At 44.2% G+C, this 13,488-nt stretch overlaps 1 protein-coding gene across 4 annotated transcripts in view; it reads right to left on the bottom strand.

The window, feature by feature from the left end:
* Positions 1 to 13,488, bottom strand: part of SRGAP2 (SLIT-ROBO Rho GTPase activating protein 2) — a 124,755-nt gene that overhangs the window by 37,566 nt on the left and 73,701 nt on the right. For 2 of the 4 annotated variants that reach the window (XM_054648875.2, XM_077190654.1), the window contains exons 8-11: positions 12,635 to 12,859; positions 10,874 to 10,975; positions 9,848 to 10,045; positions 2,409 to 2,493 (exon numbers count right to left, since the gene is read on the bottom strand). In XM_054648875.2, coding sequence (XP_054504850.1) covers positions 2,409 to 2,493; positions 9,848 to 10,045; positions 10,874 to 10,975; positions 12,635 to 12,859 — 610 coding nt within the window. The remainder of the gene's footprint in view (positions 1 to 2,408; positions 2,494 to 9,847; positions 10,046 to 10,873; positions 10,976 to 12,634; positions 12,860 to 13,488) is intronic. The other 2 variants (XM_054648876.2, XM_077190655.1) reach the window with 1 other exon arrangement.

Below are 13,488 nucleotides of genomic sequence, written 5' to 3'. Positions count from 1 at the left end.
GGCTGACAATTAGCTGAGCACATCTTGAGAGCCACTTTTGCTCTCCCCACTGTAAAAGCCAAAACAGTGCATAATTTACATGAAAATGTTATTCTGCAGCAGAATTTCCAGCCATCTGTCCCCTTCTTCCATCATGGAATATTCATACAGAGAAATTACTGTGGCAGCATCAAGGGGCTCCTGCATTAGGGTGACAAATGGGGACAGGAGGCAGGGACATAATTACTTGCAGAGAGGAGGACTTGCTGCTACTTTTACTGCTGGAACTTGTCATCTTCAGATTAAGGCAATTTGCACCACCACGATTAAAAAAATGTCACCTGAGGATGGGGCAGGGAGGAGAATAAAAAATCACAACCCCCTGAAGCTCCCAGGCACTGGAGACACACAGCTGGAGGCACATTTTCCTGCAGAGCTCCTAACCCTGCTCTAGGGACACGTGGAGGGAATTTTATTTGCCCATTCCCCAATTAAGTGACATTTTATGGATAAATCTAGACATGGTCCCCAGTCTGTAGCATTAACCTGCTCCTGTGGGCTGGGAAATGGGAAGTTCCTCCCTTTCCCAGCTCTTTCTGATCTCACAGGAATTGACAGCAGGAATTTTTTTGGGGGCTCACCCTGACATTCACTGGCTCCCTTCACAGAGCCACCACCAAAGCTGTGACTTGCAAAAAGCAAATGAAGGGAACAGAAGCAGCCTTTAAATCCACACAGCAATACAGAATTCACATTTAATTTCCTCTCCTTTCCCCCCCAGCACGGCCTGAGCTGGGCTCAGGGGGCAGGCAGGGTAAGAGGAAGCAGGGCTGGAATGCAGAGGTCAGGCAGGAGCCAGGAATGCCAGCAGCCCCAGGGGCAGCCACTCTGCCACTCACACTCACACCAAAAACACCCTGAGCACACAAAACTTTGCCTGCAGCCACCCTTTCTCACAGGAGAGCTGAAGAGGTGATGAGCAACCCAAACCCAGGTACACCCTCCCCTCATCTCTGATCAACACCAAACTCTTGACTGCTGCAGCAAGAAGTATTTCAGTTTTTCAGTGGGTTTCCAAAGCCCTCATGCTGGCTGAGTTTTCATCCAGCAGATTCGAGGGGAGCTCAGCTCAGCCACACAGCCCAGCTCCAGACACAACCCAGGACTGAGCTGAGCCTGGCAAAATCCACTTTCTGACCTGACATTTGGACTGCTCAAACCTTCTCCTCTGCAGGAAGGTTTCTATGGAAACTTGGGTGCATAGTTGAAGTGTTTTTGGCCAACAGGATTTGCCCATACCATGAAGGGAAAGAAATCTGCCTTTGTTCTGCCTCTAACAGCAAATGAATATTCAGTTCTGGCTGCTGGCCCCTGACTGATGCCCTCTAGACAGGCAACATATTTCACATGCTCTGAAATTTGTTTGTGCTTCTCCTAACAAAAGCCTGGGCTCAACACTGGGTTGAAGCCACAGAGGTGAGGAGCAGCCAAACTGCCACAGGAATGAAGGCTAAAAATTCTGAATTAATCAGTAAATCAGCAGGTTTGGCCCCAGAGAGATCATGAGGAGCTCACCAGGAAGGGAAACACAAATGAAGGCTAAAAATTCTGAATTGAGCAGTAAATCAGCAGGTTTGGCCCAAGAAGAGCTCACCAGGATGGGTGTGAAGGAGAGGAACACAAATAAAGGCCAAAAATTCTGAATTGCTGAGTAAATAGCAGGTTTGGCCCCAGAGAGATCATGAAGAGCTCACCAGGATGGGTGTGAAGGAGGGGAACACAAATTAAGGCTAAAAATTCTGAATTGCTGAATAAATCAGCAGGTTTGGCCCAAGAGAAATCATGAGGAGCTCACCAGAATGGATGTGAAGGAGGGAAACACAAATGAAGGCTAAAAATTCTGAATTGATCAGTAATTCAGCAGGTTTGGCCCAAGAAGAGTTCACCAGGATGGGTGTGAAGGAGGGGAACACAAATGAAGACTAAAATTTCTGAATTGATCAGTAATTCAGCAGCTTTGGCCCAAGGGAGATCACAAAGAGCTCACCAGGATGAGTGTAAAGGAAAAGAACACAAATGAAGACTAAAATTTCTGAATTGATGAGTAAATCAGCAGGTTTGGCCCCAGAAGAGCTCACCAGGATGGGTGTGAAGGAAAGGAACACAAATGAAGGCTAAAAATTCTGAATTGAGCAGTAAATCAGCAGGTTTGGCCCCAAGAAGAGCTCACCAGGATGGCTGTGAAGGAGGGGGCAGCACACAAATGCACATTAACGCCTTAAAATTCAGCATTTTGGTGTTCACCACTCATCTGCCTCATGCAGATCAGAGGAATTAATTAAAAAAAAACCATCAGCATGGCCATTGCATGGTTAATCCAGGGCTGAGGAGCTCAATAAATGGCCAGCCTGGCTGGAGCTCACACTCACTTTCTCCCAGGGTCTTCTGCAGGAGGTCGTGCTTGGCCTGGAGCTTCGTGATCAGGTTCCTGCCCTCCAGGTACTCCTTCATTTTCTGTGGAGAAAACAGGGTGGTGAGGGACAATCACCTCTCTGATCAGGGGCTGGGGATGCTCTGAATTTACAGAGTGACACTGAATTTACAGTTAGAATGACACTGAATTTACAGTTAGAATGACACTGAATTTACAGTGACACTGAATTTACACAGTGACACTGAATTTACAGTTAGAATGACACTGAATTTACAGTGACACTGAATTTACAGTTACAGAGTGACACTGAATTTAGTGTGACCCTGAATTTACAGTTACAGAATGACATTGGATTTAGTGTGACACTGAATTTACAGTTATAGAATGAGACTGAATTTACAGAGTGACACTGAATTTACAGTTACAATGACACTGAATTTGCAGTTACACTGAATTTACAGAGTGACGCTGGATTTAGTGTGACACTGAATTTACAGTTATAGAATGAGACTGAATTTAGTGTGACACTGAATTTACAGTTACAATGACACTGAATTTGCAGAGTTACACTGAATTTACAGAGTGACACTGAATTTAGTGTGACCCTGAATTTACAGTTACAGAATGACATTGGATTTAGTGTGACATTGAATGTAGTGTGACACTGAATTTACAGATAGAATGACACTGAATTTGCAGAGTTACACTGAATTTACAGAGTGACACTGAATTTACAGTTATAGAATGACACTGAATTTAGTGTGGCACTGAATTTACAGTGACACTGACTTTTCAGTTATAGAATGACATGGAATTTACAGTTAGAATGACACTGAATTTACAGTGATACTGAATTTACAGTTAAAAGAATGACACTGAATTTAGTGAGACACTGAATTTACAGAGTGACACTGAATTTACAGTTAGAATGACACTGAATTTACAGTGACACTGAACTTGCAGTTATAGAATGACATGGAATTTAGTGTGACACTGAATTTACAGTGACACTGCATTTAAAGAATGACATTGAATTTAGTGTGACACTGAATTTACAGTTATTGAGTGACACTGAATTTACAGTTAGAATGACTAATTTACAGTGACACTGAATTTACAGTGATACTGAATTTACAGTTAAAGAATGACACTGAATTTAGTGTGACACTGAATTTACAGACTGACACTGAATTTAGTGAGACACTGAATTTACAGTTATAGAATGACATTGAATTTACAGTGACACTGAATTTACAGAGTGACACTGAATTTACAGTTATTGAGTGACACTGCATTTAGTGTGACACTGAACTTAGTGTGACACTAAATGAATTTACACATGAATTTACAGTTATAGAATGACACTGAATTTAGTGGGACACTGAATTTACAGCTACTGAATGACACTGAATTTGCAGAGTGACACTGAATTTACAGTTAGAGTGACACCAAATTTACAGTTATAGAATGACACTGAATTTAGTGTGACACTGAATTTACAGCTACTGAATGACACTGAATTTGCAGAGTGACACTGAATTTACAGTTATTGAGTGACACTGGATTTAGTGTGACACTGAACTTAGTGTGACACTAAATGAATTTACACATGAATTTACAGTTACTGAATGACACTGAATTTGCAGAGTGACACTGAATTTACAGTTATAGAATGACACTGAATTTGCAGTTGCAGAGTGACACTGAATTTACAGAGTGACACTGAATTTACAGGGTGACACTGAATTTACAGTGACAATAACTCTGAAATTCACAGTTAAAGCCTGAACTAAGTCCTGGCTTAAGTATCTGTGCAAGTCTAAAGCTCAGGCCACTCATATTTGAGCCCAGCCAAGCTTGGATCAATGCTCTCAGAGGCCTTTTCCAGCCTTAACAATTCTGAAATCCTGTGAATTCTCCATCTGCAGGGCAATTTCCACTGCTCCTCTGTGGGATCAGCTGGATGTTTGGCATTTTTGGAGCCACCAGAAGAGCTGCCACCATCCCTGGGCAGGCAGGGTGGGATGCAATCATGAACAATCTGTCTGAACCAACTAAAGGCTGCTACTGTGCTGATTCTCTCACTTAACCTCTCTCACCCCACTCCACTTGTCGAGCCCTGCGTGCTGGATGATCCACAGGACAAAATAAATAAAAGTATTATTGAGGTTCCCATTTACTCTGGAATACTGTACAGCCACGCAGGCATTTTTCCCACTGCTCCCTGATTTCCCACAGCTTTGCAAATGCTGGGTTTTCTTTATTTATTTATTTTTTCCTGTGGTTCTTTCATCTCTTATCTCGCAGCTCAGAGCAGTTTTATTTATCTTCTCTGAGCTGCAGCACGTGAAATGCTCTGCCCACGTTATAAATGGGACACGCTTGCATTGAAAAGCACAAACCCTGCAAATATCACAGAGCCCTCTTTGCCATCCTGAGAGATCTTAAAAATTCCCCCAGCAGGATGAGCACAGGGACAGGATTCTCATCTAATCATGAAATGTTCTTGCTGGAATCAAATCCTCAAATGGTTTTAGGTGGGAAGGGACCTCAAAGCTCACCCAGTTCCATGGGCAGGGACATTTTTCAGCACCCCAGGGTGCTCCAAGCCCTGTCCAGCCTGGCCTTGGACGCTTCCAGCTTTCCCCAGTTAAATCCACTTCCCTTCAGGTCTGATCTGCACAATAAGACTGCAAATCCTTGCAGTCTTATATAAAAATATCCCTAAAAGTGGATGTTTTTAACAACAGGAGAGCCTCGACCCTGCTTGGCCTGGGCAGGAGCAGCTGCTGTGCAGGGTGGAAGGAGTCAAGTAGGAATATATACATAAATAAATAAAGAAATAAATTAAAACCATATAAATATATATTATATAAAAATAATTATATAAAAATATGTACATAAATATATGAATATCTATTCTATTTCTATTATACTTACATATATATCATATCTATATATAAATAAAAATATTAATAATATTACTAATATATACTATATACTGTAATTAAATAATATATACTATATACTGTAATTAAATAATATATCATTATATTAAAAATATATAATATTATAAAATATTTTAAATTATTAAAACATTAAATCATATTATAATTATATATATTATAATAAATATATATAATTATATTAAATAATATGTTGTATGTATTATATATAAATATATATTATATATAAATATAAATTAAACATATATATAAAGGAATTTACACACTGAGGCAGTAGTGAGGGAAATCCTTCCAGGAACTAAGGAAGCTTCCCCTGAGGGCTCCCCAGCCCTGACACAACCAACAAAAATGGCTTTAATTAACTGCCAAAAGCCTGTGTTTTATGTCCCCTGCTTGACAACATTGAAAGAAACATTTCACAAGAATTCAATCCCTTTGGAAAGTCGCAGCATTTCCTGCTTCCTTTATTAATATTTCAATTTTTTTTTTGGTTGTTTTGGAAGAAAACAGGAAGCGCCCTCGAAAACTGAATTGCATTTTTTTGGGGGAATTTCCCTGTAGAGTTTGTTTGCCAAACCCTAACTACACTTTGCTCAACCAGTTCAATTTTTGGAGAAGAAAATACGATGAAAATAAAAAAATCATAAAATAAAACTATAATAAATAATGATACTAATATAATATAAAATATATAAATAGAAACTGTAATAATATAAATATAAGGTGGGTCAGGCAGGGCAGGGCAGAGGCACTCGCTGGGACTTGCAAGGCTCCAGCTTTGAGGTCATTAAAAAACATCAACAGGTACCAGAGGTTGCTTGAAAGGAGGAAAAAAATGTTCCCATCCACTGCAGAATTTAATTTTTTTTAATATTTCCTCATGCCTAACATTCTGTTCCCTGCCTGTTTTCATCAGCAAGGATGCTGATGAAAAAAGAAAATTAATTACAAAATAAAGCTTCAGGCTTTCCTCAGTGAATTACAAAGATCCATTAACCCTGGATTTTTGGTGTAATAAAAACAGACAAAGGAAAAAAAAAAATAAAATCATCAAACTACAGGAGAACTCGTGAGGATTTCATTTGGGGCAGAGCACAGCTGGAGTTAAGTGCAGCCAGAACAAAGCACAGAAACATCTCTGAGTCCCCTCATTTGTGCAGGGGGACAATTCAGAGGTGAAGATCAGCTGGGAGGCAGAGCCAGGAGCATTGTGCACCTCCAAATCCCAGCAAATTGGGCATTTCTGATCCCAATCCCAGCAAACTGGGCATCCCTGAGCCCAAATCCCAGCAGGTTGGGCACCTCTGAGCCCAAATCCCAGCAGGTTGGGCACCTCTGATCCCAAATCCCAGCAAATTGGGCATCCCTGAGCCCAAATCCTAGCAGGTTGGGCATCCCTGAGCCCAAATCCCAGAAAATTTGTCATCCCTGAGCCCAAATCCCAGCAAATTGGGCATCCCTGAGCCCAAATCCTGCAGGATTCCCAGGCAGAACCAAATCCCAGCAAACTGGGCATCTCTGATCCCAAATCCCAGCAAATTGGGCATCCCAGAGCCCAAATCCCAGCATGCTGGGCATCTCTGAGCCCAAATCCCAGCATGTTGGGCACCTCTGAGCCCAAATCCTGCAGGATTCCCAGAATGAACCAAATCCCAGCAAGGTGGGCACCTTTGATCCCAAATCCCAGCAAACTGGGCACCTCTTAGCCCAAATCCCAGCAAATTGGGCATCTCTGAGCCCAAATCCTGCAGGATTCCCAGGAAGAACCAAATCCCAGCCAAACTGGGCACCTCTGAGCCCAAATCCCAGCAAATTGGACATCCCTGAGCCCAGATCCTGCAGAATTCCCAGGAAGAACCAAATCCCAGCCAAATTTGGCACTTCTGAGCCCAAATCCCAGCAAGGTGGGCATCCCTGAGCCCAATCCCAGCAAATTGAGCATCTCTGAGCCCAAATCCCAGCAAATTGGGCATTTCTGATCCCAATCCCAGCAAATTGGGCATCCCTGAGCCCAAATCCCAGCAGGTTGGGCACCTCTGAGCCCAAATCCCAGCCAAACTGGGCATCTCTGATCCCAAATCCCAGCAAATTGGGCATCCCTGAGCCCAAATCCCAGCAAATTGGGCATCTCTGAGCCCAAATCCTGCAGGATCCCCAGGCAGCACCAGCTGCACGTGGGATGAAGCAGAACCCAACCAGACTGTGCCCTCCTCCCTGTCTGGGACACAGAGAAACCATTTCTGCCCCTGCTCCACATCCTGATCCATCTCCAGCCAGGAAAACAGAGATGTTCCTCTCTCTCAGCCCTCCAAGAATAATTCCAAACCAGGAATTCAGCTGAATGACAACTCGAGAGTCACAGGATCAGCAGCCAGCTGCAGGACTCAGGAGCAGCAGGATTTTATCCCTCAAGTCTTAAGGCAAAAATAAACCCCCATGAATCCTAAAGCACTTCACCCAACCAGCACTGCTCTGCTTCCTCCTCTTCCCAGAGATAAAACCCCAAATTCTGCCCAAGAACTCCAATTATGCTGGTTTGGAGGTGGAAGAATGGAACCATTTTCCCCCTTGCCAGTGCCCAGGTGGGGCTGGTGCCAGCTGTGCCCTGCAGGGCAGCTGTGCCAGGGTGCCTGGCACACGACCATGTGTGTAACCATGGCAGCAGCAGCACATCCCCGCATTTTGGCTGCATTTTGGCTGCATTTTGGCTGGATTTTGGCTCCCTGAGGTCGCTGCTGCTTCCCTGCCTCATCCACCTGCAGCAGCTCAGGGCTGGGGCCCTCCTCCCCTGCACAGTGGGAAGTTGAAATTAGCCTGAATACAAATTCAATTACCCTGAATTCACATCTCCCTTCAAGGCCCAACAAGAGATCCATCAGCACTGGGATGTGCTTCCAGTGGAAATTCAGATTATTCCAGTCTGGGGATGGAATAATAAAAATAAGATGCTCACTCCAGTGAGCATCCTTCCACTAAATTCCCATCCCTGTATTCACCCAAGAGCTCTGCCTAGGAATGCACCACATGGAATTTCCTCCATGAGTCACATGAATATGGAATATTCTTTCAAATCAGCACTTTTCTCCAAGTTCCTATCCCCCAGCACTCAGCACATCATGAGGTAAAAGGGAATTTAATCTCAATTCTGCACTGCACTTTGTTTTTTATCCCCTACACAAAGCTCTGCCCTCAAGCCTCATTAATACCCATCACAAGGGTTTATGAGGCACTGAAAAAGCTGCTCCTGGGAGACTCAGAGCTGGAAATCCTTATCAGGGCTATTTATAAGCCTGGTCAATAGCAGATCAATCCAGCATCTGATCAGGCTGCTTAAAGAGAGCCTCTCTCTAACACCAGCATGAAAAGGAGAAATATCCATCCCAAGTGAGCCCTGGGTTCCTCCTTCTCCTGTTTGAACTCAAAGCAGCTCTCTCTAGAGAGGAAATGCTCAGAGTTCAATTAAAAATCACTTTTCTAGCTCCATAACCCTGGGCAGGGTGGTCAATCCTGCCTTAATTGGAGCAGCTTCTCCACCCACTTCTCTCAACAGCCAGATTCACCTTCAGTGCAGGATTTTGGATTTTTCTGAGTCAAGGCCTAATGACCCATCCTGCCCAGTTAGTGCCATTTGCACTGGAAATTCAGATTTTTAACGAGCAGCACCATTCTGGGAAGAAGAAGGTGAAGGATGCCTGAAGGAATGACAAATTAACCAGGGTAAGATCCATGATTTTCATCTGCTACTCTGAAATATTTTGAAACTGGAAACAAATTCAGCAGTTTAACATAAATCTGATGAAGGAAAAAAGACACCCAGTCTGGCATGAAATTCAATAGCAAAAAGCATCTTGTAAAAACACCGACTCAATGAAAAGCTTAAGCAGGCTGAAATTGTAAGATGATAACAAGAAATGAAAGAGCTAAACATTCTTTCAGTTTGCACTAGTTTTGAAATTTCATGTTTACAAGCTATTAAGTTCTTTCTCAGAAAACTCCTTTTCAGATGCAGAAGAAATCAAATTTGACACAATTTACCCACAGACTATGTTGGAACCAACAGAGATATCCCAAAATATTTCCATGTAATATTTTTTTTTGAGAGCACACATTTCCAAACCCCAACACGCTTCCTCTGCTTGCCCAAAATCAGTGAGAGAAGCATTTTTGTTAGACAGGAGCATCACTTTGCACTGTGTTGTGAGGATAATTCTGAGTAGATTTCATTGAAAATTACAGAATCATGGAATGGGCTGGGTTGGGGAGGATCCTAAAGATCACCCAGGGGATGAGCAGGGACACTTTCACTATCCCAGGCTGCTCCAAGCCTCTCCTGGCCTTGGACACTTCCAGGATTGAGGCAGCCACAGCTCTACCAGGGCCTCCCCACCCTCCCTCACAGGGGAGAATTTCCCAAAAAAAGGAAAAAAAAAAAAAAACCCTCTTAAATCCCTAAGAATCAGCCCCTTACAGTGAAGTAGAACTGCTCAGTCTCCTGCTGGTTTGCCCTTCTCTTGGCAATGCTGGGTTTGCTCATGAAGGTTTCTGACACCGTGGATTTCACCGACTCCATGGAGTTGCTGTACTGGAAGCAGTCAGAGACATCGAAGTCCTCGATGGTGACAATGTCCTGGATTGTCTGCAGAGTGGCCTCCATGGTCTTCTTCACCTGCCCAGCAAGGAGGAGAGAACTCAAAACCTCAAGGTTTGGTGTTGTGAGTAAACAACAGAGGGAGGGGAGCGCCCCGGAGCACTTTGCTAATAAACAGACATGACTGGTTTCACACCCTGGGTGCTCTAATTAATTCTGGCTCATTAGCAGCACAGTCCATGCAAGCACAGAGCTGGCAGCACCCTCAGCCTGCCAGGACTCCCTGCCAGGATCTCAGTTGTGATCTCAGGAGGAGATGGAAAGAAATTTAACCTCAAAGCAAAGAAAGCTGGAACCAAGATTATCTAATTGTCCTTGCCACTGCATCTTCTGGGCATCAAATGTTAATTACAAACAGGACTCTGCTGCACTGTGCATTGTTATTGAAGGCCAGAATCAACTTTCTAGACATAAAAGGGGTTGCAAATTTTGCACCAAAGGTCCTGAACACAGAGGTGCAGAGATCAGATCCCCACTCCTGTCATCTTCTCATCTTGGATGGCCAATTAAACAAAAATCACTTCAACTCAGGTTATGCAAACTCACTTCAAAACATTAAATTCCTCCTTTTCCCTTTGCTATCCAAATTCAACCTTGGCAACACAGCCAATCTTATCAAAGGAAGGATGTGAAGAGAGATATGGGGGGGACTTCAAAAGATTCTCCCCACACACCCAACTTTCCTGTGAGATCACACTGCAATTAATGCACGAAATGCTTTGGCCTTGAATTTCACCACAAGTGTTAATACAAAAGGATCACAAGAACCAGATTATTCCATCACCAGTGCCCAACAACCACTGGCAGTGGCTGAGGGGGGTTGCTGGGTTTTGGTTATGAACTGACCTCTTCATTCTCAATCTTCAGCGTGGACAGGCGGGACTGCAGCTGCTGACACCTCTGCACCAGCTCACTCTGGACTGGCTGCTGGGCACAGAGCTGAGACTCCTGCAGGGGAAACAGCACAGCAGAGCACTGCAATCACTCCTTCATTTATCACACACAAGCGTTCTCTGAAGTGCTGAGCTTTAAAACCCAATCCACTTTTAAAATCCAGGTTGAAAGCTGGATTTCAACCAGAGGAGAAGGTTCTGGGAAAGTGCAGCTCCCTCCCTGAGAGAAGTAACAGCCAACATCAAAGAAGAGCTAGAAAACACCAGCTGCTTTCAGTGGTGTCAGCTCAAAGGGTGCTTTGCAAGTCTGGAGGTGCTTCATGCCACGTATTTGGATAAATCACATCAAAAATCAGGAATTTGGTTCAGTGCTTCAGCCTGGGGAAGGGGCACAAGGGGCTGGGATGGTTCAGCTGAGCCACCTGCACAGCACAACAACAGGCTCAGGTCACTCCTGCATGAACCCAGGGCAGCTGAAATCAAAAAGCTCAGGCTGGGGACCTGTCACAGACACACAGCACCGAGGTTCAGAAAGACTCTCACTGCACAGCATGAGGCAGCTTTTCCCTCTGGTTTTGTTCTGGTTTTGTGGGGGTTTTCTACAAGAAAACACTGACCTCACTGCCTGAGGCTGTTTCTTCAGAGACAGAATTGAAAATGGGGAGTTTTATCCCACCCATGCACACACACACAGGATCACATCTTCTGATTTAATCTGCTGCACCATCAGCTGCATTTCTAAACACTCCTCCAGCCTTGAGAAGCAGCAAGATGAATGATTCAGTGAATGGGAGCTGCTCCTGAATGACACTCTGCAGGTAATTCCTTTTCTTCCCACGATTTTACAGCATCAGAAGCACAGAAAAATCCAGGGAAGGGCATTTGCAGTCTGAAGGTTTCACTTTAAAATGAGAGAGACAAAGAAGAGCAGGGGCTGCAATTCCCAGCCCAGAAGAAGAGGCTGCCCTGCAAGAGCCCATCCTGCAGTCTGTGCTCAATTTGGGAATGCAACCAACTGACCTAAATTGTCCCACTGGGCCTGTGCTGCCATGCAGAAGCAGTTTCAGCCTGTGGGACTTTGAACAGCTCCCAGCTGAGCAACCCCATCTTGATAAAGCCATCAAAGAGAGGGGCTTGCCCTGCCAAAAATGAGGAGTCCTCTGAGAGCCCTGGCTCACAAGGAGGATGCAAAAAGCAGCATTTGTGCCCTCAGATGCTGCAAAAAAACAGCATTTAGGTTTCAAAATTCAGAGGTTGTCTTGGGGATTAACCTGTAGGTTAAGCAAACCTAGTACCTAGCAAACCTAGCAGGTTTCCTACTCATATTTAGGTTATTTCCTAAATATGAGTAGGAAACCTAGGTCTCCTAGGTAGGTAACTAGGTCTCCTACTCACATTTAATATTAAACCTAATTAAGCATTTTCACCTCCAGTGAAGGGCCAAGGATCAGCACCAGGATCAGCTCAGATTTAACAGCAGCCCTTGCTCCTTTTCACAGAATCTTTGGGGTTGCAAGGGATCTCTGGAGATCATCCAGCTTTGACAGCCAAAAAAGGAAAATTTAGATATCTCTGCCATGAACCTGCTTAATCTTTACCTCATCTCCCACCTCTCAGGATCCCAGAAGAGCCAAACAGGCAGCCCTGGAGGGGATCAATTAACCAAAAATGAGGGTGACCAAGAGGCAGAGCTGCAGGAGGGACCCACACTGACCATGTCCCCCATGTGTGGCTGGAACTCAAACTTCATGGGGGGGCAGAAAACGTTGTTGTACATCTCCATCAGCCTCTGCTTGTCACTGTTGGCATCCAGGTTCTCCACAGCATTCTCAATGGCATCCAGCCCCTCGTGCTTGGACTGCTCCAGGTTCAGCTCTGCTGACAGGAACGTCCTCAGGGCTCTGTTGAGGCTGGCGTGGTAGCCCAGGTCACAGCACTGCTGGAAAAACACACACAATTCCAGGTGAATGCACACAATTCCAGAGGGATGCACACAATTCCAGAGGGATGCACACAATTCCAGAGGGATGAAGCTCCCAGAGTGGGAATCTGAACCAAAGCTGTGTAAATGGGGGACGAGTTGGGGGGCTTCTGTCATCTGCTGGGTGGCAGGGAGGTCTCTCACTGTCTGCACAGAGCACCTCAGCCTGTAACCCCATGCTAATTTTATCACCAGGTTGTAATTATATGGTTTAAATTATAAGCTGTAATAGAAGCTTAAATTATATAACAGTTTGTGAGGTTTTCTTGGAGATTCAGAGATTCATTTTTCATGGAGCACTAAAGACTCATTCCATCCAAAAATGAGGTGGTGAAGTTCAACAGCAGGGCAGTGCATTTCCCTAAATTCTACCCTGACTTTTAGGGGTTTTGTTCCTATGAAAACACTCCAAAATCCTTAAATAACATCATTCAAAGGAGGAGGAAAGCAAGGCACTGAAGTCTACTTGGATTTGGATCATTTATAAAGGCCAATCTGCACCCAAATAATTCCATAATTCCAGCAAAACTGCTTCATTCCATGCACCTCAGGCAGGAGGATCATGAAAACAGAGTGCCCTGACTTTT

The sequence above is a fragment of the Agelaius phoeniceus genome, chromosome 25 (assembly GCF_051311805.1).
Source record: "Agelaius phoeniceus isolate bAgePho1 chromosome 25, bAgePho1.hap1, whole genome shotgun sequence".
Classification (NCBI taxonomy): Eukaryota; Metazoa; Chordata; class Aves; order Passeriformes; family Icteridae; genus Agelaius; species Agelaius phoeniceus.
Note: the sequence above shows the minus strand (reverse complement) of the source record. Positions and strands in the feature narration are given on the sequence as shown.